The sequence below is a fragment of the Nomascus leucogenys genome, chromosome 8, assembly GCF_006542625.1.
Source record: "Nomascus leucogenys isolate Asia chromosome 8, Asia_NLE_v1, whole genome shotgun sequence".
Lineage (NCBI taxonomy): Eukaryota > Metazoa > Chordata > Mammalia > Primates > Hylobatidae > Nomascus > Nomascus leucogenys.
The window spans coordinates 46,935,961-46,959,123 of NC_044388.1; the positions used below are offsets into that span (position 1 = coordinate 46,935,961).

The 23,163-nt window shown below is 48.8% G+C and overlaps 1 protein-coding gene and 1 long non-coding RNA gene across 4 annotated transcripts in view; one reads left to right on the forward strand and one right to left on the reverse strand.

The window, feature by feature from the left end:
- Nucleotides 1–206: 206 nt before the first annotated feature.
- Nucleotides 207–8,441, reverse strand: LOC115836334. The gene is made up of 3 exons (XR_004031325.1): nucleotides 8,393–8,441; nucleotides 7,819–8,240; nucleotides 207–350 (listed from the first exon to the last, which is right to left on the reverse strand). It is a non-coding gene; the product is annotated as an uncharacterized LOC115836334 (long non-coding RNA).
- Nucleotides 8,442–8,479: 38 nt separating this feature from the next.
- Nucleotides 8,480–23,163, forward strand: part of IKBKB (inhibitor of nuclear factor kappa B kinase subunit beta) — a 60,450-nt gene continuing 45,766 nt past the window's right edge. For all 3 annotated transcript variants that reach the window (XR_004031326.1, XM_030817191.1, XM_030817190.1), the window contains exons 1-2: nucleotides 8,480–8,647; nucleotides 9,260–9,382. Coding sequence is in view for 2 of the 3 variants with exons in the window: in XM_030817190.1 (XP_030673050.1) it covers nucleotides 9,278–9,382 (105 nt within the window). In the remaining variant the exon portion in view is untranslated. The remainder of the gene's footprint in view (nucleotides 8,648–9,259; nucleotides 9,383–23,163) is intronic.

Genomic DNA, 23,163 nt, shown 5'->3' on the forward strand with positions numbered 1-23,163 from the left:
CTACCTTGTCCTCCCAAAGTGCTGGGATTACAAGTGTGAGTCACTATGCCTGGCTATTTTTTGTATTTTTAGTAGAGACGGGGTCTTGCCATCTTGTCCAGGCTGGTCCCAAACTCCTGGGCTAAAGTGATTCACTTGCCTTGGCCTCCCAAAGTGCTGGGATTACAGGTGTGAGCCACCACACCTGGCCGACACCACATTCTTACCTGTTGCCAGATTCTGTCACTTTTCCAGGGATCCCAATGGTAGAGCAGGCAGGGTGTCCCAGAGATCCCATCTGGGTCACCAAAACTGTAGGGGCAGAATAATAATTTTCTCCATATCCTTTCTGTGTTCCTGGCTGGGACCTCCTGTAACAAAATGGCAGATTAACAAGAGAAAAACAAAAGGAAGTTTAACAACATGTATATTTCAGGTATACACAGGAGATACCCAGAGAAATGAGTAAAATCTAGAGCAGTGGCTTAGAATTCGGGCTTAAATACCATCTCCAGTTGAAACAAAGCAAGAACAGTGTTGGGGTGGACAGTTATGGGGTGGTGTCCAGAAAAAGCTTGGTAAGCAAAGCTAAGGTTTGTAGTGCAGATTTATGTTGGTGTCTTCTCTAATGATTAGAGTTTCTGGTGCATTAAAGCCACACTTCTTTTTCTGGTATAGGGACAAAGAAACCCTTATAAATGGAGACGTGTTTTTTTGTTTGTTTGTTTTTTGAGATGGAGTTTCACTCCTGTTGCCCAGGCTGGAGTGCAATGGCACGATTTTCGCTCACTGCAACCTCTGCCTCCCGGGTTCAAGCGATTCTCCTGCCTCAGCCTTCTGAGGAGCTGGGATTACAGGCGCCTGCCACTATGCCTGGATAATTTTTGTATTTTTAGTAGAGATGGGGTTTCACCATGTTGGCCAGGCTGGTTTCGACCTCCTGACCTCAGGTGATCCATCTGCCTCGGCCTCCGAAAGCGCTGGGATTACAGGTGTGAGCCACCACGCCCAGCTGGGGTTTTTTTGGTATTTAAGTATATAGAGATAATTATATTTTATTTTAAAATTAATTTTATTTTATTTTTATAATTAATTATAAAATTATAATTTTAATTAATTATATTTTTAAAAATTAATTAGAGACGAGGTCTTGCTGGTCTCAAACTCCTGATTTCAAGTGACCCTCCTACCTCAGCCTCCCCAGTAGCTGGGACTACAGGCATGACACCACACCCAGCTAATATTTTGATTTTTTTGTAGAGATGGGGTCTCCCTATATTGCCCAGGCTGGTCTCAAACTCCTGGGCTCAAGCAGTCCTCCTGCCTGGGCTTCCCAATGTGCTGGGATTATAGGCATGAGCCACTATGCCTGGCAAGAGATGTTTTTTGTTGTTGCTGAGAGTAACAGAAAACAGCAGAGAGATGTTTTTATAGATGTAAATTTCCCTTACAGCTACCCTTACAAAAGGGTAGCTTTAAAAATATTTAATTTAATTTAATTTAATTTTTTGAGTCTCACTCTGTCGCCCAGGCTGGAGTGCAGTAGCACGATCTCAGTTCACTGCAGCCTCTGCCTCCCTAGTTCAAGAGACTCTCCTGTCTCAGCCTCCCAAGTAGCTGGGATTACAGGTGCCCACTACCATGCCCGGCTAATTTTTGTATTTTTAGTAGAGACAGGGTTTCACCATGTTGGTCAGGCTGGTCTTGAACTCCTGGCCTCAGGTAATCCACCTGTCTCAGCCTCCCAAAGTGCTGGGATTACAGGTGTGAGCCACCATGCCCGGCCTTAAACATTTTTTTTTTTGAGATGGAGTTTTACTCTTGTCACCCAGGCTGGAGTGCAATGGCGCCATCTCTGTTTACTGCAACCTCTGCCTCCCGGGTTCAAGTGATTCTCCTGCCTCAGCCTCCCGAGTAGCTGGGATTACAGGTGCTCACCACCACGCCCAGCTAATTTTTGTATTTTTAGTAGAGACGGGGTTTCACCATGTTGGTCAGGCTGGTCTCAAACCCCTGACCTCAGGTGATCCACCCCACTCGGCCTCCCAAAGTGTTGGGATTACAGGCATGAGCCATTGTGACTAGCCCTTTTATTTTCTAAGTAAAGATAGGTTCTTGCTATGTTTCCCAGGCTGATTGTGAACTCCTAGACTCAAGTGATCCTCTTGCCTCAGCCTCTGGGATAGATGGGACTACAGGTGCACAACACCACACCCGGGCAAAAGGGTCATTTTTACTCTGCTTTCAGAGCTGCTTCTTCGGTTGCTGTTTCTCAGAATAATCCGTATGCCAAAGAAGCCTATTTTGGGTGGCATATTCTGGTCTCCTACAGTGATCTGGCCTCCCGGATAGTCACCAGCAGACTCCTGCAGAAAGGAAAAGTTGGGACAGGCAGATAGGAGGGCCAGGCACCACTGACAAGGGGAAGTGCAGAGAGAGGCCTGAGCCCAGGAAGGACTGGAGTCTGGCAGCTGAGTTGCAACACAGCCCATAGGTCAAAAGTAGGAGCTCAGAACCAAGGTAAGCTGAAAAGCATACCTGTTGGTTTCTCAGACATCTACACCAGCCCATATCCTTTGTCTCCGCCACCACGGCCTGAGGTGGCAGCTGCCCTTTCATGACTTCTTCCTCTTTAGTTTGAATTTACTGGAATAAAAACATGTGTGTGTAAAAGTAAAGGGAGCTCAAAAAGTGATTTCCTCCTCTAAGCTCTTGTTCCTCCAGAGAGGGTGACTCAGAACCCCAAATCCTTGCCTTTCCTTGTTTCTGCCTAAGTTTAAGGCACAACAGCCTGGCTGGCCCTGCTCCTCTCAGTTTCTTGATTGGCCCAGGTCCAGTCACAGAGACAGCAGCTGGCCAATTTCCTTTCCTTCCTCTTCTGCAGCCAGCTCTGCATGGAGCCCAAAGGGTCTGCGGCAAGGTTCATTCTCACCCTCGTCTCCACCAGCCCACCCTCATCTCCCACCAAGGTCCCCAGAACAAAGGCAGACTTCTTCACGTCCTCCGACTTTCTAAACTAGTTTCTCCAACTTTTCTGGCAGAGGAGTTTTTGTCTGTTGAAGAAGCAAGTCCTGACCTGCAGAGTCCTTTCTCTGCAGGGCTGGGATAAAACAAAATCAGATGGGTCATGAAAGAGTTGCTGAAATCGCTGAACCAGAGCTGACTGTGGGGGCTGGGGTGCTGGGGAAATCCTCCCCATCCTCTGTGGTCTGCCTTACGGCCTTCTGTCTTTCAAGCTGTCTTCTCCTTCTATGATCCAGCTCCAGGTTGTACAGAAAACAATTCTTTCTTTACTTGGAGGAGCTCAGTGCTGCTTTGCTTCACTGCCATCAGGTGAGAGAGAAGGATTTAATCAGTGGATGACAGACTGAGTAAGAAGACAGTTATCTTTGACTTACTCTGGGAATAAGATTTCATTTTAAATTTAACAGTGCTCAGAAACCTTATCCTTATCACTAGTACTGCCAGAAGCATTCGAACCAGAGCAACTGCAACTCCATCTTGAATAGGAGCTGGGTAAAATGAGGCTGAGACCTACTGGGCTGCATTCCCAGATGGTTAAGGCATTCTAAGTCACAGAATGAGATAGGAGGTCAGCACAAGATATAGGTCATAAAGACCCTGCAGATAAAACAGATTTCAGTAAAGAAGCCGGCTCTAACCCACCAAAACCAAGATGGCCATGAGAGTGACGTCTGGTCATCCTCACTGTTATACTCCCACCAGCGCCATGACAGTTTACAAATGCCATGGCAGTTTACAAATGCCATGGCAACATCAGGAAGTTACCCTATGTGGTCTAAAAAAGGGAGGCATGAATAATCCACCCTTTGTTTAGCATAAAGAAATAAACATAAACATGGGCAACCAGCAGCCCTCAGGGGCTGCTCTAAGGAGTAGCCGTTCTGTTATTCCTTTACCTTTTCTTTTCTTTTCTTTTTTTTTTTTTTTGAGGCAGAGTCTCGCTCTGTCGCCCAGGCTGGAGTACACTGGCACGATCTCGGCTCACTGCAAGATCCACCTCCTGGGTTCGTGCCATTCTCCTGCCTCAGCCTCCTGAGTAGCTGGGACTACAGGCGCCCGCCACCACCACGCCCTGCTAATTTTTTGTATATTTAGTAGAGACGGGGTTTCACCGTGTTAGCCAGGATGGTCTCCATCTCCTGACCTCATGATCCGGCTGCCTCCCAAAGTGCTGGGATTACAGGCGTGAGCCACCACGCCTGGCCCCTACTTTCTGAATAAACTTGCTTTCACTTTACTGACTCGTCCTGAATTCTTTCTTGTGTGAGATCCAAGAACCCTCTCTTGGGGTGTGGATCGGGACCCCTTTCCTATAACGGTACTGTACTGTGGTACTAATTACTGCAGAACAAATTCATGTGCGATTTTATACTGCCTGGTCTTTGTCTGTCCTGACTTGATGGCTCTCTGTGGGTCTTAAGAACCCAGTAAGATTCTAAATGCCTCTGATGAGATCTCATTCCATTGCTTGGATCCCCTGGGTCAGTAATGCCCTGGGCTGAGCTAGGCACTCTGGCTGGTCAGTATTTCTTGATTTCCCTATAGCACAGCTAAATAGCACACTCAGCCTCAAAGCAGGAAGAAAAAGGGACATTTTTCTGCTGAATCTGAAAATATCTTTTGTAAACAGTCTGCTCATGTCTCCAGAGCACGACAGAAACCAGATGCAGGCAGAGATATCTAAACATGTCTTATCTGGATAGAAAATTGAGCTTAAGATAATAAATATCTTGGAATATGATAAAACCCAGAGGCCCCTTCCTGGGCCATGATTAATCGAAGAAAAAAAAAGCCTAGTAATACGTGACCTTATCAGAGAGATTTATGTTCAGTTGAAAGCCAAGTTATTTTGAGCTCAGCAAAATGAGGATTCAAATTACAGGAGCTCAGAGTAAACTTTTGGCATATTAGCGGACGTCTTGGTAAGTTTCTCAGGGACAGTGTTTTTCAGAGATGACAGGATTAAAGAGAAACCTTTTATGACGTCGTACTGGAAATAGACTCTCCACAGTTCCCAGCACATATAGGTGCTCAATAATTTTTTTTTTTTCAGACGGAGTTTCGCTCTTGTCGCCCAGGCTGGAGTGCAATGGCACAATCTCGGCTCACTGCAACCTCTGCCTTCTGGGTTCAAGCGATTCTCCTGCCTCAGCCTCCCAAGTAGCTTGGATTACAGGCACGTGCCACCACGCCCAACTAATTTTTTTGTATGTTTAGTAGAGATGGCGTTTCACCATATTGGCCAGGATGGTCTTGATCTCCTGACCTCGTGATCTGCCCGCCTCGGCCTCCCAAAGTGCTGGCATTACAGGCGTAAGCCACTGTGCCCGGCCTAATTTTTGTATTTTTAGTAGAGATGGGGTTTCACTATGTTGGCCAGGCTAGTCTTGAACTCCTGACCTCAAGTGATCTGCCTGCCTCGGCCTCCCAAAGTGCTGGGATTACAGGGGTGAGCCACCACACCTGGCCAAATTTTTTTTTTTTGAGATGGAGTCTCGCTCTGTCATCCATGCTGTAGTGCACTGGTGCGATCTCCACTCACTGCAACCTCCAACTCCTGGGTTCAAGTGATTCTCCTGCCTCAGCCTCCCAAGTAGCTGGGATTACAGGCATCCACCACCACGCCCAGCTAATTTTTGTATTTTTCGTAGAGACAGGGTTTCACCATGTTGGCCAGGCTGGTCTCAAATTCCTGACTTCAAGTGATCTGCCTACCTTGGCCTCCCAAAGTGCTGGGATTACAGGCATGAGCCACCTCACCTGGCCAATAAATATTTTATTTAAAAAATTTACTTATTAAGCAAACACTTATATTGCACTTAGACAATGCAGTCACTATTCTACACGTGTTAAAACTATTTACTCATGTTCCTGTTGCTTCCGGCCTTGAGGCTGAGCTTGCCATTTAGCTGGGAGTAATCAAGAAATACCAGGCCAGGAGCGGTGGCTCACATCTGTAATCCCAACACTTAGGGAGGCCAAGGCGGGAGGATTGCTTTGAGGCCAGGAGTTCGAGCCAAGTCTGAGCAACATAGTGAGATCCCATCTCAACAAAATAAAATTTAAAAATTAGCTGGTCATGGTGGCACCTGCCTGTAATCCCAGCTAGTGGGGAGGCTGAGGCAGGAGGACCCCTTGAACCCAGGAGGTCAAGGCTGCAGTGAGCCGTGATCCTGCCACTATACTCCAAAGTGGGCGATAGAGAAAGGCCCTGTCAAGAAAGAAAAGGAAAGGAAGAAAGAAAGGAAAGAAAAAAAAGAAAGCGAGCAGCCGGGAAGGGAAGGGGAGGGGAGGGGAGGGAAGGGGAGGAAAAGGAAAGGAAAGAAGGAAAGAAGGAAGGAAGGAAGGAAGGAGAAAGAGAGAGAGGAAGGAAGGAAGGAGAAAGAGAGAGGAAGGAAGGAAGGAAGGAAAAGAAAGAAACTAAGTAGCCGGGAAGGGAAGGGAAGGGGAGGGGAGGGGAGGAGGAAGGAGGGAAGGAAGGAAGGAAGGAAGGAAAAGAGAGAGAGGGAGAAAGAAAAAGAGAAAGAAGGAGAGGGGAGAGGGGAGAGGGGAGAAACCGAGCAGCCAGTGTGCCTAGCACAGCCCTGGACACCATTGACCCCTATGTTTGGGTTGAGATCTGTCCCTGAGTTAACTGCAACCCCAGGGCTGTCAGGCACTGCTGCTATCAATACCTCATTTGTCCCTCACAACAATTCTGGGGTGGCCTCCTTTCTATGACTTTCTATGAGCCCGCCTGTCCCCCTGCTATTACAATGAAGCAGATGAAACTGCCGATCTTTGTCACTGATGTTTTGGCTGTTTTCAATTTCCAGAAAATGACAATTAAATGCAATTCAACCTAATATTGCCTACACTTCAAAAGAGGAAATAAGTGCTCAGAGTGTTTAAGTAACCAGCCCCCGTGCCTCAGAGGTAGTCAACAGCAGTATCTGGATTCAAAATCCAGTTTGCCTCCTTCTGAACTTCTTAACATGCTACTTTTAGCCACGGATTAAGAACCTGGGAACCAGCCGGGCGCGGTGGCTCACGCCTGTAATCCCAGCACTTTGGGAGGCCGAGGCGGGCAGATCACGAGGTCAGGAGATCAAGACCACGTTGAAACCCCGTCTCTACTAAAAATACAAAAAATTAGCCAGGTGCGGTGGTGGGCGCCTGTAGTCCCAGCTACGCAGGAGGCTGAGGCAGGAGAATGGCGTGAACCCAGGAAGCAGAGCTTGCAGTGAGCTGAGATCACGCCACTGCACTCCAGCCTGGGTGACAGAGTGAGACTCCGTCTCAAAACAAAACAAAGAAAAAAAGAACCTGGGAACCAGTTGCTAGGGTTTGAGTATCAGCTCATCTACGTAGCAGCCATGTACCTTGGAAATAATAATAATGCAGACCAGGTGCAGTGGCTCACAGCCTGTAATCTCAACACTTTGGGAGGCCCAGGCGGGTGGATCCCCTGAGCCCAGGAGTTCGAGACCAGCCTGGGCAACACAGTGAGTGAGACCCCGCCACCAGGTATGGCGGCTGCGCACCTGTAGTCAGGAGAATCACTTGAGCCCAGGAGTTGGAGGCTGCAGTGAGCTGTGATCACACCACTGCACTCCAGCCTGGGTGACAGAGCGAGATAATAATAATAATAATAATAATAATAATGCAGTCTTGTCTAATTTACAATGAGGATTGAATAAGGAAATCTAAGTACTGAGATTTACAACAGAGCGCTGCACTGTGTAAGCACTCTATAGATGTGAGCTATTATCATCTTCAGGTTCCTTTGGTAGTTTTTCCTGCTTGAATAAAATATACCAACACAAACACACACACCTCCTTTGTCCACTAATGTAATCCCATAGAACGGAGAAACTCAGCAGTGAGGACATTCTGATTCCAAGCAGGAAGGAGATGAACGATGAACCTCAGGCTGAGCGCCTCACGGTTTCCTCATGTCAACGGGGCTGGGGGTGCAGTTTGGCTTCACACTGCTAGGTCTTTTCTTGTTTTTAAGAGGGCAGGTGCTGTCACCTCTGAGGAGTCAGCTGTGATTGATCCTTCTCCACACCCAGCCAAGCACCCCCCAGACAGGGGAGCGCCCGCAGTAGGGTGGGCGGCAAGGGCAGTTCTAGCCAACAGTCCCTAAGTCATCCCAGCGGGGGCGCAGGAAATTCCACCGAGGTGAAAGCCTAGGGGGCCGGTGAGGAAATCCCCATGCCCGGGCCCAGAAACCGCTCCAGGTGGAAGTCACTTGTCTAAAGAGAACAGAGTGTAACGGGGGTCATTTCAGGGCTGTTCTTTTAAATCGGTGAGCACGGTCTGTCTACTTTCCCTCAGTTTTCTAGAGACCACACGCCACCCCCACCCCAGGGGAGTCGCCCGGTCGGGGGTCCCGGGACAGGCCCACCTGGCCCACAGCACTCGCAGCATCCGGACCTGGTCCGCCTCGCGCCCCGAGCGGCTTCTTTAAGAGCGGCCGCTGCCCACGTGCTCCGTGACGTCAGAGCAGGAAGTGTTTGAGGAAGTCGTGCCGCGCAGCCCGCGTTAAGATTCCCGCATTTTAATGTTTTCAGGGGGGTGTCAGAGCCCCGGGTTTAGCCGCCCCAGCCCCGCCTTCCCCGCCCCGGGGAGCCCGCCCCCTGCCCCGCGTCCCTGCCGACAGGTGAGTCCCCCTCGTGGGTGCGGCCCTGGTGCCACCTGCAGGCCCCGCCGCCCCGCTGCCTGCAAGGCCCAGAAGACCCCTCTGTGCCGCTGGAAAGTCGCAGCTTGCGGACTAGGGAGCGTTTCATTGTGCGGGTTGGAGTTCGGGAAGCCGAGAGAAACAGCCCTCGCTGGGGTGGCTTCTTGGAGGTGGGTGGCTTTGAGGGAAACCTGCGATTTATGGGAACATTCTAAAGAAACATGTGACCGCGGGACGCCCAGAAGTCGGTTCTGTCCCTGCCACCTTGGGCAGAAGGCGGGCAGGCCCGGGCGCCCCTGGTGAAGTCAGCTGGGGATCCCCTCGCTAGGGCAAGGGCGTGGGCATCGCCTCGCTCGGTGACTTTCTTCCCTGCCTGATGCCACAGCAACCAGATGGGGGAGGGTAAGAGGGACAAAAGTTTGCCACAAAGTTTGGACAAACCAAACACACTGGTTTCTTTACAAAGTAAAAAACCAGTTGTATTTTTCTTCTCTCCCATTCAAGAGCGGTGGTATCTCTTGCCTTCTCCATCCCTTTGAGCTCCATTTTTTTTCTTAATTCTAACCTTTTTTCCCCATCCCAAATTGCTTATAGAGTTAGCACGACATCAGTATGAGCTGGTCACCTTCCCTGACAACGCAGACATGTGGGGCCTGGGAAATGAAAGAGCGCCTTGGGACAGGGGGATTTGGAAATGTCATCCGATGGCACAATCAGGTAGGCCCTCTGTGCAGCTTGGGGAGGGGCGGGGAGCCAGGCTCCCTCCTCACTGCCTCCACTTTCTCTGATCCTGCTGGGCCAAAGGCTCACCTTTGGCTTTGGTCATCTTGGGACAGTGAATAGGGGGACTGGGAAGAGGGCTTCAGGACTTCTGAGCTGACTCCAGGTTAGTGGTCTCCATGTTTTATTGACTATGTCACCTAAATAAATAGTAAAATAAAGTTAAGCTCTTAATCTCTATTATATATATATGGTAACAGTAGAATATCATGTACTAATATATACTGATATGTTATAAAACGTATAGAAATAGGAAAATTTAAAGGATGAGACTAAATAGTTTAAAATATTTTAATTCCTTGAGGCCAGTAGTGCAAGAGCAGCCTGGGCAACATAGCAAGACCTCGTCTCTACAAAAATGTTTTAAAAATTAGGCAGCCAGCTGGGCGTGGTGGCTTACACTTGTAATCTCAGCACTTTGGGAGGCTGAGGCAGGTGGATCACGTGGTCAGGATATTGAGACCATCCTGGCTAATACTGTGAAACCCAATCTCTACTAAAAATACAAAGAATTAGCCAGGCTTGGTGGCACGTACCTGTAGTCCCAGCTACTTGGGAGGCTGAGGCAGAAGAATCGCTTGAACCCATGAGGTGGAGGTTGCAGTGAGCCAAGATTGCGCTACTGCACTCCAGCCTAGGCAACAGAGTGAGACTCCGTCTCAAAACAAAACAAAACAAAACAAAACAAAACAAAACTTAGGCAGCCATGGTGCGTACCTGTAGTCCCACTACATTGGAGGCTGATGTGGGAGGATTGCTTGTCCAGGAGTTTGAGGCTGTAGTGAGCTATGATTGTGCCACTGCACTCTAGCCTGGGTGACAGAGTGAGACCTTGTTTCAAAACCATTTTTAAAAAATTATTTAAAATGTCGGGCACAGTGGCTCACGCCTGTAATCCCAGCACTTTGGGAGGCCGAGGCAGGAGGATCACTTGAGGTCAGGAGTTTGAGACCAGCCTGGCCAACATGGTAAAACCTCATCTCTACTAAAAATACAAAATTAGCTGGTGTGGTGGTGCGTGCTTGTAACTTCAGCTACTCAGGAGGCTGAGGCAGGAGAATTGCTTGAACCCAGGAGGCAGAGGTTGCAGTGAGCCGAGATAGTGTCACTGCATTCCAGCCTGGGCGACAGAATGATACCCTGTCTCAAAAAAAAATAAAAGTGTATTTAAAATATTTGCTAATTATGATGTCTTCCCAGTATTGCTTGCAATACTGCATGGCAAAAAATAAGTAGATCCACGTGAAAGTGAGAATTTCATTTAGAATGGTGATGAAAATCCATATTTCAAATAATTAAATTTTGTTTTAATTTTGTAGAGATGGGGTCTTGCTATGTTGCCCAGGCTTGTCTCAAACTCCCATCCTCAAGCAGTCTTCCCATCTTTGCCTCTCAAAATGTTTGGATTACAGGCCTGAGCCATGGGACCTGGCCTCAGCTGAGGTTTTTTTTATTTTTTGTAGTGATGGTGGTCTCACAATGTTGTCCAGGCTTGTCTAGAACTCCTGGCCTCAAGTGATCTTCCTGCCTTGACCTCTCAAAGTGCTGGGATTACAGCCATGAGTCATTGAACCTGGCCTGTTTTTATTTTTAATTGACACATAATAGTTGTACATATTTATGGGGTACATGTGATATTTTGATACATAATGTGTAATGATCAGCGGGGTAATTGGCATGTTCATCACTTGAAACACTTATCCTTTTTGTTGGAAACAGTCAAAATTCTTTCTTCTGGCTATTTTGAAATATACAATAATTTTTTTTTTTTTTTTCCGGAGACAGGGCCTTGCACTGTTGCCCAGGCTGGAGTGCAGTGGTGCGATCTTGGCTCACTGCAACCTCCGCCTCTTGAGTTCAAGTGATTCTCCTGCCTCAGCCTCCTGAGTACCTGGAATTACAGGTGTGCACCACCATGCCTGGCTAATTTTTGTATTTTTAGTAGAAATGGGGTTTCACCATGTTGGCCACGCTGGTCTCAAACTCCTGACCTCAGGTGATCCGCCCACCTCAGCCACCCAAAGTGCTTGGATTACAAGCGTGAGGCACTATGTCTGGCCTGAAATATACAATAAAGCTTTATTCACTGCAGTCACCCTGTTGTTCTATAGAATACTATAACTTATTCCACCTAACTGTAATTTTGTACCCATTAACCAGTCTCTCCCTATTTCCCTCCACAACTCCCCCCACCCCCCCACCCTTTCCTGCCTCTGGTGACCACTAGTCTACTTTCTACTGTGAGATCAGTTTTTTTGCTGTTGTTTTTTTGAGACGGAGTTTTGCTCTTGTCACCCAGGCTGGAGTGCACTGGCGCGATCTTGGCTCACTGCAACCTCTGCCTCCCAGGTTCAAGCGATTCTCCTGCCTCAGCCTCCCAAGTTGCTGAGATTACAGGTGCCTGCCACCACACCCGGCTAATTTTTGTATTTTTAGTAGAGACGGGGTTTCACCATGTTGGCCAGGCTGGTCTTGAACTCCTGAACTTAGGTGATCCCCCCGCCCCCCCATCTCAGCCTCCCAAAGTGCTGGGATTACAGGTGGGAACCACCAAGCCTAGCCGAGATCAGCTTTTTTTTTTTTTTTTTTGAGATGGAGTCTTGCTCTGTTGCCCAAGCTGGAGTGCAGTGGCACAATCTTGGCTCACTGCAACTGGTGTCTCCCGGGTTCAAGCGATTCGCCAGCCTCAGCCTCCCAAGTAGCTGGGATTATAGCCGTGCACCACCATGCCTGGCTAATTTTTGTGTTTTTAGTAGAGACAGGGTTTTACCATGTTGGCCAGGCTGGTCTTGAACTCCTGACTTCAGGCGGTCTGCCTGCCTCGGCCTCCCAAAGTGCTGAGATTACAGGCATGAGCCACTGCGCCTGGCCTTTTTTTTTTTTTTTTTTTTTTTTTAATTTTTAATTTCTTTGGAGATAGGGTCTCAATCTGTCATCCAGGCTGAGTGCAGTGGTACCATCATGGCTCACTGCAGCCTTGACCTCCTGGGCTCAAATGATCCTTCTGCCTCAGCCTCCTGAGTAGCTGGGACTACAGGTGTGCCTGGCTAATTTTTGATTTTTTGTAGATAGGAGGTCTGTCTGTTGCCCAGGCTGGTCTGGAATTCCTGGACACAAGTGATCCTCCCACCTCAGCCTCTCAAAGTGCTGGGATTAACAGGTGTCAGCCAACAGACTTTACCCAGCTGAAATCAGTTTTTTATTAGCTCCCACAGATGAGTGAGAACATGTGGTATTTATCTCTCTGGGCCTGGCTTAATTCCCTTAATGTAATGCCCTCCAGGCTCATCCATGTTGCCACAGATGACAGAGAGTACGTTGTTGTCTGTGTACCACATTTTCTTTGTTCATTTGTTCATTGATGGACATTTAGGTTGATTCCATATTTTGGCTGTTGTGAATAGTGCTGCAGTAAACATGAGGGTGTCCATATCTCTTTGATAAACTGATTTCCTTTCCTTTGGATAGATACCCAATAGTGGGATTGCTGGATCATACGGTAGTTCTATTTATAGTTTTATTTTTTTTGAGATGGAGTCTTGCTCTGTCACCCAGGCTGGAGTGCAGTGGCATGATCTCAGCTCACTGCAACCTCCGCCTCCCGGGTTCAAGCAGTTCTCCTGCTTCAGCCTCCAAGTAGCTGGGATTACAGGTGCATGCCACCACACCCAGCTAATTTTTATGTTTTCAGCAGAGACGGGGTTTTGCCATGTTGGTCAGGATGGTCTCGAACTCCTGACCTCAGGTGATCCACCTGCCTCACCCTCCCAACCTGCTGAAATTACAGGTGTGAGCCACCGCTCTAGCCTTATTTGTGGTTTTTCAAGGAACCTCCATACTATTTTCCATAATGGCTGTGCTAATTTACTTTCCCACCAATAGTGTATAGAGTTCCCCTTTCTCCACATCCTTGCCTTCATTTGTTACTTTTTGTCTTTCTGATAGTAGCCATTTTAACTGTGGTGAGATGATATCTCATTGTGGTTTTGATTTGCATTTGTCTGATGATTAGTGATATTGAACGTTTTATCATATACTTGTTGGCCATCTGTACGTCTGAGAAATTCCTGTTCAAATCATTTGCCCATTTAAAAAATTGGATTATTTATTTTTTTGCTGTTGAGTTATTTGAGTTCCTTGCATATTCTTGATATTAATCCCTTGTTGGATGGATAGTTTGCAAATAATTTCTCCCATTCCATAAGTTGTCTCCATAGGTTCCATAGGTTTATTCTGTTTTTTCTTTTGCTGTGCAGAAGCTTTTCAGTTTGATATAATCTCATTTGTCTACTTTTGCCTCTGTTAACTGTACTTTTGAGGTCTTATCCATAAAATCTTTTCCCAGACCAATGCCCTGAAGCACTTCCCATATGTTTTCTTTTTCTTTTTTTTTTTTTTGAGACAGTCTCTCAGCTGAGACAGGTGCGATCTCGGGTCACTGCAGCCTCCATCTCCTAGGTTCAAGCGATTCTCCTGCCTCAGCCTCCTGAGTAGCTGGGATTACAGGCAGCGCCATCACGCCTGGCTAATTTTTTTTTTTTTTTTTTTTTTTTTTGAGACGGAGTCTCTCTCTGTCGCCCAGGCTGGAGTGCAGTGGTGCGATCTCGGGTCACTGCAAGCTCCGCCTCCCGGGTTCATGCCATTCTCCTGCCTCAGCCCCCCAAGTAGCTGGGACTGCAGGCGCCCGCCAGCACCCCCGGCTAATTTTTTTTTTTGTATTTTTAGTAGAGACGGGGTTTCACCGTGTTAGCCAGGACGGTCTCAATCTCCTGACCTTGTGATCCGCCTGCCTCGGCCTCCCAAAGTGCTGGGATTACAGGCGTGAGCCACCGCGCCCGGCCACATCCAGCTAATTTTTTTTTTTTTTTTTGCAACGGAGTCATGCTCTGTTGCCCAGGCTGGAGTGCAGTGGCTTGATCTCGGCTCACTGCAACCTCTGCCTCCTGGGTTCAAGCGATTCTCCTGCCTCAGCTTCCCAAGTAGCTGGGATTACAGGCACCTGCCACCACGCCCGGGTAGTTTTTATATTTTTAGTAGACACGGGGTTTCACCATGCTGGCCAGGCTGTTCTCAAACTCTTGACCTGAAGTGATCTGCCACCTTGGCCTCCCAAAATGTTGGGATTACAGGCGGGAGCCACTAACAGGCGCCTGGCCTGTTATTTACTTTTAAAATCCAAAAGCCAGCTTCCTCCTCCTGCCAGCTGAACCCCATGCAGTCTGTCTGCACCTGCCTCTCCATCATTCCTCCCCTTGGCTGCCTGTGGTTTGGCGCTGAGCCCTCTTGCCGGACAGGCCTCCCTCTCCTCCACATTCCTCCAGGACCAACTCTAGGCCATCTCCTCCGCATACCCGGCTGGGATGGCTTTGTTCCGTGGGAACTGGTTCTCCCGGTGAGTTCCTCTGGGCCGGCTCCTGTGCCACCCTTCCTGTCTGCGTGTGGAGTAAGTCTTGTCAGGACCCTGCATTCCTGGTCAGCCAGGGCTGGGTCTGGCCTTGGAGTTCCTTCAGTTCTCCTGTAGCAAGTGCCTGACGTTGTATATGTGCAAGGTGCCCCAAATCATCCACTCTGCCAGTCCACAAATATTTATTGAATGTCTATTATGTGTACAGTGGTAATTAAAGCAGACCTTTGGAGAACGGAAACAGCCACTAGTCAACTAAGTATAAATGTAAGCTCCCAAGTATGGTAAAGTGCGAGTTGGGAGAAGGACCCAGTGCACTGAGACCTTCCGTTGGGGTGGGATCAGTCAGTGTCAGAGGAGGTTCCCCAAGGAAGTGACACTTGAACTGAGGCCCTAGTAGAAGTCAGCTTGACAGAGAAGGTGGGAGGAGAGTTCCAGGCCAAGGGAGAGGCTCCTGAGGGGCCCCTGTGGAGGGCAGGTGTGGTGAGTGGGCAAGACCGAAGGCCAGTGTGGCCGGAAGGGAGGATGGGGCACAAGTGCCTGGGTGGCTGAGGGTGGATGGTGCAAGTCAGACCCTGTGGTGTTTTTTGGGCAGTTTCAGCCGAGGAGGTTTTGTTTTGATGGAGGAGCTGTGGAACGATGTTAGAGGGAAGCGCTGTGCCCCTGAGTACGGATTGGGAGGGCCCAAGCAGTGGGCGGCATGCTGGGAAAAAATCAGCTCTCGGAAGAAATGCCTTGATCCATAGTACACAGCAGTTCTCATGGAGTAGCTCCTCCCACCAGGGCTGATTTCAGGCCACCAGTAGTTTAACAGCCCGCTCCGGCCCAGTTCCTGAGTAGTTAACAACCAGCTCTCGGTGGCTGCTACTAGGGTGTCACTGGCACTGTCCCAGTGATGTAGGCAGACCAGGTCTGAATGTTTTGGAGTCGTCCAGGTGAGAGATGGGGAGAGGTGGGCAGACTTAAGAGATATTTAAGCCTGGTGCGGTGGCTCATGCCTGTGATCCCAGCGCTTTGGGAGCAGAGGCAGGTGGATCACCTGAGGTTGGGAGTTCGAGACCAGCCTGACCAACATGGAGAAACCCCGTCTCTACTAAAAATACAAAATTAGCCAGGCATGGTGGCGCATGCCTGTAATACCAACTACTCAGGAGGCTGAGGCAGGAGAATTACTTGAACCCAGGAGGTGGAGGTTGCAGTGGGTCGAGATCATGCTACTGCATTCCAGTCTGGGCAACAAGAGCGAAACTCTGTCTGAGAAAAAAAAAAAAAGAGAGAGAGATTTAAGGAGTGGAATTAACAGGGCTTAGTGGTGGAGTAGAGGTGGAGGGAAGCAGGAGGAATGGAGTGCCTGCAGGTCCTCAATGGATGACTACCCGTGAGCCCGGCCCAGGCCAGGAAGCTCTCTACCTTCCTTCCCCATGGGTTCTCCCTAAGTTTGGGAAATCTCTAGGGCTGCTTTGGGTGCTGAAGAGAGGTCTTTGATCATTGTACAAGTTCAGAAGATGAGCGTGTGTGTTCTCTGTTGGGGACCCCTCTGTTCACAGCCTCTTAAAAGAAGCAGCTGGGCTATGGTGGTGTTGGTTCCTTAACTTTCATGGTTTTACTCCACGTAACAACAGTGTGCACTTTCCTGACGCTCCATGCACTGTATCTTGTCTGCAGAAGAGGGAATATTGTCGTTATCACAATAGAAATTACATGAAAAAGCCCCAAGCATGGGTATCCTCAGTCAGAGAAGTGGCCTGATAATCAGAGGCATCATTTACTGAGAACCTGCTATGCACCAGCATCAAACTAGGTATTTACGTGCTTTCTCTCCAGCCCTCACAACTCTGAAAGGAAGTACTGTTGTCTTTGTTCCCATTTTATAGTTGAGGAGACTGAAGCACAGTCTCTGTGACTCACCCACAGAGGCTGAGCTCGCAAGCAAAGAGGCTAGGATTGGAACCTGCGTCTGTTCGGAACCCAACCTCATGCTTTTTCCATTGTGCCTGTGGCTTCTCTGTGGTGGGGACTCAGGGTGGGGCCTCGGTGTTCCTTAGGCTCTCCTTGTTCCCCACAGTCTAAACCTTTTTGAAGCAGGAAGGGGAAAACACTTCTTTATTGGTTTTTTGTTGTTTGTTTTTTGAGACAGGGTCTCCCTCTGTCACCCAGACTGGAGTGCAGTGGCTCGATCAGGGCTCACTGCAGCCTTGAATTCCCAGGCTCAAGGAGTCTTCCCATTTCAGCCTCCTGAGTAGCTGGGACTACAGGCATGAGACACCATGCCTGGCTAATTTTTTTATTTTTGTAGAGATGAGGGCTTTCTATGTTGCCCAGGCTGGTCTCGAACTCCTGGGCTCAAGCAATCCTCCTGCCTTGGCCTCCCAAAGTGCTGGGATTTCAGGCATGAGCCACTGTGCTTGGTTGAAAAACACTTCTTTGGAGTACAAAACACTTATAAGTCTTCCTTGTTAGACAGAGAACCCCACACTGAGTGTTTCCCAGGGAGGGAGGGCAGTTAACAAGCGAGCCCCCCCACAACCTGCTTCCCCTCTTGTTGTGGTTCTCCTGCCACCCAGGCCTCACCATTCCACACTGTGTCGGGACTGCTTAAGACCTCCAGCCCAGGGGTCAGCACAAACCACTTCCCAGTACGGTTTAGATAGACTGATATTTTCAATGAGACCTTTGTTAAATACAAAGGAGGAGGAGGAGGAGATAACCAAGTGCCCCCACCTGGCAGCATGTTTAGGGAGTGGGGGAGGGAAACACGAGACTCAGTCACACAGACCTGGTTTCAGATCCTGTCTCTGTCAGCGTCTTGGCTGTGGGTCCCCATTTTATGCATGGATTATGGGGATTCTCTGATATGATCTCCTCAGTGCTGGGTCCCCAACATGGCTGGGCAGGATGTGGGTCAGCTGCCTTCTGGAAGTGACCCAGGGTACCTTGTGATATCATCATGTTCTGTGTGCACTGGGCTGTGAGGAGGGCCAGGAAGCGCTGCCTGGGGCCCTGCGGGATGCTCGTTGGGGTGGAGGAGGCAGTGTGTGCACTGGCTGTTAGAAGGCAGAGTATTAATGATCTCTTCTATGAAGCAGCATGGACCTCTACTTGTCACTTTATGGGACAAGGCAAAACTCACCACAGCTTATCTGTGTGCTTGGAAGCCTTAAAGCCTCTGCTCCATTCAGTCACTTCTCTAGGGATTTATAGAGCCTGGGCCCGAGCTCTGTCGGGGATACCAGGAAAAAAGGGGCCCTGCCCTTCGTGTGCTTACTCTCTGATCACAGTGATCCAGGGAGCATTCAGGAATGCATTAAGTGAGTCTAAATCCAAGCACCGAACTGCATGGATAACAGTGGCTGCCATTTCTCCAGGGCATCTTGTGGCAGCCGAGCTGGGTTCCCTGTCCAAATGATCTCTTCTGAATGCTGGGGAAGGGAGGCTTCTTGGGGTGAATGGAGCTTTAGCAGGATCTGGAAAGGAGGTACACTTTCGAGGGCCTGGCAGGAAGACAGAAGCCGACTCAAGTGGGCAGAGCAGCATCTCCACGGGGCCAGAAAAGGAAGTGAGGCTGTGGTTGTTTATTCCCGGCTCCCTGTGGTCGGATACTGTGTTTCATTTTAGCTGACATCCCTGGAGCGGATGGAGCCATCCCCATCTTATGGATAAGGACCCAGATGCTTATACCATAGGCTCCTATCGCACCTTTACCAGGCGGTGGGGGAGGGAGTTACACCTGGACCTGCTCGTCTCCTGAGCTCGAGTGCCTGGCTCCTGTGGGTGAGGCAGGAGGCCCCTGTGCCCATTGGGGGTCTGCACTGTAGGGAGTAGGGTGAAGAAGTCATGGCCCTCTTAGCGTAGACCAGGCGATGCTGGGGCCCAGGGTGTGTCCAGTCACCTGCTGAGCCAGGGGTGAAACTGCAGCCGGATCCCGGACCTTTTGGCTCCCAGCCCTGGGTCCTCCTGCCCAGTCTCTCTGGTCCCTGTGCCTCCTTTCTGAAGCACTCATCTCAGGGGGCGGGGTCTGAGAAAGAGGAGGAGGTTGTTACTAATTGCCCCCATGTCCACAGTGGCCTGGTTGGACACTTGCCATGATAACGGGACACTGGGCTTTCTGCGCTAAGGGTCTAAACGTAGCTCTTGGCCTCTGTGAGTTTCCCCTGAGTCACTGGAAGAGGTGAACTTGAGGAAGCTGGGCCCCTTTTGTTTCTCCTGTGACTGGTCTTCAGCTTGCATCTGCCAGGCACCTTTTGGTCTGAGGATGTGCTCCCCACTCTGCCTTTTTTACACCTTATGACACACATGCTTATACACAAGTTTTATGTTTACATGCATCAAAGGCAAGGAATTGCAAACTCTGAGGACCTTCATAATCACTACATTCAATCTGGACATACAGGGGACCCTTTCTCCCTTTTCTCAAAATACAGACCAGTTTTTTGTTGTTTTGTGTGTGTTTATTTTTTGAGACAGGGTCTCACTCCAGTTAGCCCAGGCTGGAGTGCAGCAGCGCGATCACAGCTCAACACAGGTCTCGCTCTATTGCCCAGCCTTGACTTCCCAGGCTCAGGAGATTCTCCCACCTCAGCCTCCCAAGTAGCTGGGACTACAGGCATCTACTACTATGCCTGGCTAGTTTTTAAAAATATTTTTAGTAGAGAAAGAGTCTTGCCATGTTGCCCAGGCTGGTCTCAAAGCCCCAGGCCCTAGTGATCTACCTGCCTTGGTCTCCCAAAGTGCTGGGATTATAGGTGTGAGCCACCACGCCCAGCCACAAAGCAGTTTTAAGTTTTGTCCTTCACGAGGAGTTCATGTACCAGAAGTTGGGTACTGAGATGGCTCAGGCCTAGTCTGGGTTTCCACAGAACTAAGCTAAGACTCAGTAGATTCCAGGAAAAATAAAATAAGCCATCCTTCTTACCTTACATGTGTTCGAGTTCCACTGCTAGTGAAGAACAAACTCCCTGGGGTTTCAGAACCAGTGATCGTAGCCTGTTTCTGTGCTGTTTTAATTGAATTTCGCTTTCTAGAGCAGGTATGTTTTTAGTAATAAAGTCATTCTGTTTGCATTTCTGTTTCAAATGAAACATTACTCATGGAAAAACTGGGAATATTTCAGAATACTTCCTAGAGGCAGATGAAAGCCACTGTGTTAGGAAAAGCTTAAGTATGTCTGTATCTACAGCAGACCTTCCTAGGCCCAGGAAGTTAGGATTTCGCCTCAACTCTAGGGCGAAGCTGAGCTGTCTGTGAGTAGAAAGTTGGTTTTGGTCTCTATGCCCAGTTATTTCAAGACTGGTTCAGTGTTCACATTGCTGAGTTCAGTCTTTTTAGTTTGCATTTGGATATTTAAGACCAATATCAAGTCTTCAGTATCAGAATCTCCTCCTGATTCTGGGTTGGGCCAAGTGACAGCTGTGTATCAGGTCCAGTGTTTGTGTTGGGCAAAAGACTGCAGTTATCCAATTTGTAGCTAGACAGATTACCTAAAATCGCTTAATAAACTGAGTCATCTAATCTACTTTTTGGATCTGGTGATCTGTCCTGTTTTATTTGTGGTAGGTAGAATAATCCACCCCAACCCCACCAAGAAATCTGCATCCTAATCCCTGAACCTATGACTGGGTGGGGCAGTATGGCAAAGGGAAATTAAGGTTGCAGATGAAATTAAGTTTTCTAATCAGCTGACCTTAGATGGGGAGATGGGCCTGGCTTCCCTGGGGGTCCCAGTGTAATCCCAAGGGTTCTTAAAAGTGGGAGAAGGAGGCAGCAGAGCCAGTGTTAGCCGACGCATGTGAGGAAGATGGTGGGCCATGGCTGACACCAGGATGGGCTAAGGGGCCACGAGCTGAAGAAAGTGGCACTTCTAGAAGACGCAGAAGGAAAAGTAGGGAAACAGACTCTCCCCTAGAGCCTCTGGATGGAGCGTAGCCCCACCAACATCTTAGCTCAGGGAGACCCACGTCAGGCTTCAGCAGATAGAACTGCAAGGAAATAAAGTGTGTTATTTTAAGCCACCAATTTGTGGTAATTTATTACAGCAGCAATAGAAAACAAGTGCACTCTTCTGTGTATTGAAGTTACGTTGCTGAAGATTTTTCAGTATCTTGGTTTAGTCTCAGTCATTCTGAGGTAACGAACCATGAGTTACAGTCTCTTTGGCTAAACCATTGCTTGGAATACTGTCCATGGAAATGTTGCAGGGTGGATGGAGGTGGATAGATGCTCTTGGCAATGGAACCTCACGCTGCAGCAGGGCCATCGGTCTCTGTTTGTGGAATCCTGCGTTCCCCACGTCTGAGCTCCTCTGCAAACTCCAGCTAACTGGAGGCAAGTGTCTGTAGCAGTGTCTCAGTCGGCTCAGTGCTGCTATCACAGAGTAGCTGAGAATGGGTAATTTATAATGATTTTATTTCTCATAGTCCTAGAGGCTATGAAGTCCAAGGTCAAGGCATCATCACAGGGTGAAGGCGAAAGGGCAAGAGACAAAAGGGGCCAAAATTGTCCTTTTATAACCATCAGTCCCACCTGGGATGCAGAGCCATTGTGGCCGAATTGCCCCTTAATACTGAGGTGACGTCCTGGCACAGTGGCTCACACCTGTAATCCCAGCACTTTGGGAGGCCGAGATGGGCGGATCACGAAGTCAGGAGATGGAGACCATCGTGGCTAACACGGTGAAACCCCATCTCTACTAAAATACAAAAAATTAGCTGGGCGTGGTGATGGGTGCCTGTAGTCCCAGCTACTAAGGACGCTGAGGCAGGAGAATGGCGTGAACCCGGGAGGCGGAGCTTGCAGTGAGCCGAGGTCATGCCACTGCACTCCAGCCTGGGCGACAGAGCGAGACTCCATCTCAAAAAAACAAAAAAAAAGAAAAAAATACTGAGGTGATACTGCTACAACGGGAATTGGCTTTCATTGAATTATGAAAAACTGTGGACACTTAAACCATAGCAGATATCATCAGGCAGAGCTGCTATGGATGAAGCTACCACAGAACTGGGCAAAAATGAGTCTGAGCACTGTGGGGAAGTGAAACCTGAAACCAAATTCATGTCAGCCTGAGAACAGACCAGGAATCGGGAGGTACAGGAAGGTGTAACATGGTCTGCACATCAATTAAAGAAACGTTATTCTTTTTTTTTTTTTTTTTTTTTTGAGACAGAGTCTCACTCTGTCACCCAGGCTGGAGTGCAGTGGCACGATCTCGGTTCACTGCAACCTCTGACACCTGGGTTCAAGCAATTCTCCTGCCTCAGCCTCCCAAGTAGCTAGGATTACAGGCACCCACCATTGCACCCAGCTAATTTTTTATTTTTAGTAGAGATGGGGTTTCACCATGTTGGCCAGGCTGGTCTCGAACTCCTGACCTCAGGTGAGCCACCTGCCTGGGCCTCCCAAATTTCTGGGATTGCAGGCATGAGCCACCGTGGCTGGCCAGAAATGTTATTCTTTTGACACATTCCCTAATTCTTGAAAAGCTTGAAATAGACTTGTGTCCACCATGGTTTGTACCACTGTACTAATCAGTTTGACAGCAACAAGGTGGCCGGGTGCAGGGGCTTAGGCCTGTAATCCCAGTTCTTAGAGAGGCTGAGGTAGGAGGACCACTTGAGGCCAGGAGTTTGAGACCAGCCTGGGCAACATAGTGAGACTCCATCTCTACAAAAATAAAATACAAATTAAAAAAATGAGCTGGACACAATGACCATGCTTGTAATCCCAGCTACTTGAAGCTGAGGTGGGAGGATCGCTTGAGCCAAGAAGTTTTAGGTAGCAGTGAGCTATGATCACTCCACTGCACTGCAGCCTGGGCAACAGAGTGAGACCCTGTCTCTAAAAAGAAAAAATAGCAACAGGGTTTACAGTCGTTGAGAGAGGTCAGCTCTTGTTCAGAGAGCGCCTCAGAATCTAGGCCAAAGATCAGGGTTCTACTAGACAAAGAGAATGAGAAGCATACTTAGGGCAGAACCTGGATGCCCATGCCTACTGCCGCAGACTGGACTGAGGGGGTCTCCCGTAGTCACAGACGTAAGCTTGTGGCTGCACCATGGGTGAACCTTGGAAACAGCGCTCAGGGAAAGAAGCCTGTCACAAAAGGCCACATGATATGTGATTCCATTTATATGAAACATCCAGGACAGGCTAATCCGTAGAGACAGAAAGAGGTGGGTGGTTGCCTAGGACTAGAGGGGCTCAAGGGGAGTAGGGAGTGGCTGCTGATGGGTGTGGGGTTTCTTTGTGGGATGGCAAACATGTTCTAAAGTACGCCGTGGTTTTAGTCTCACAACTCTTGAGTATGCCAAAAACCATTGAATTG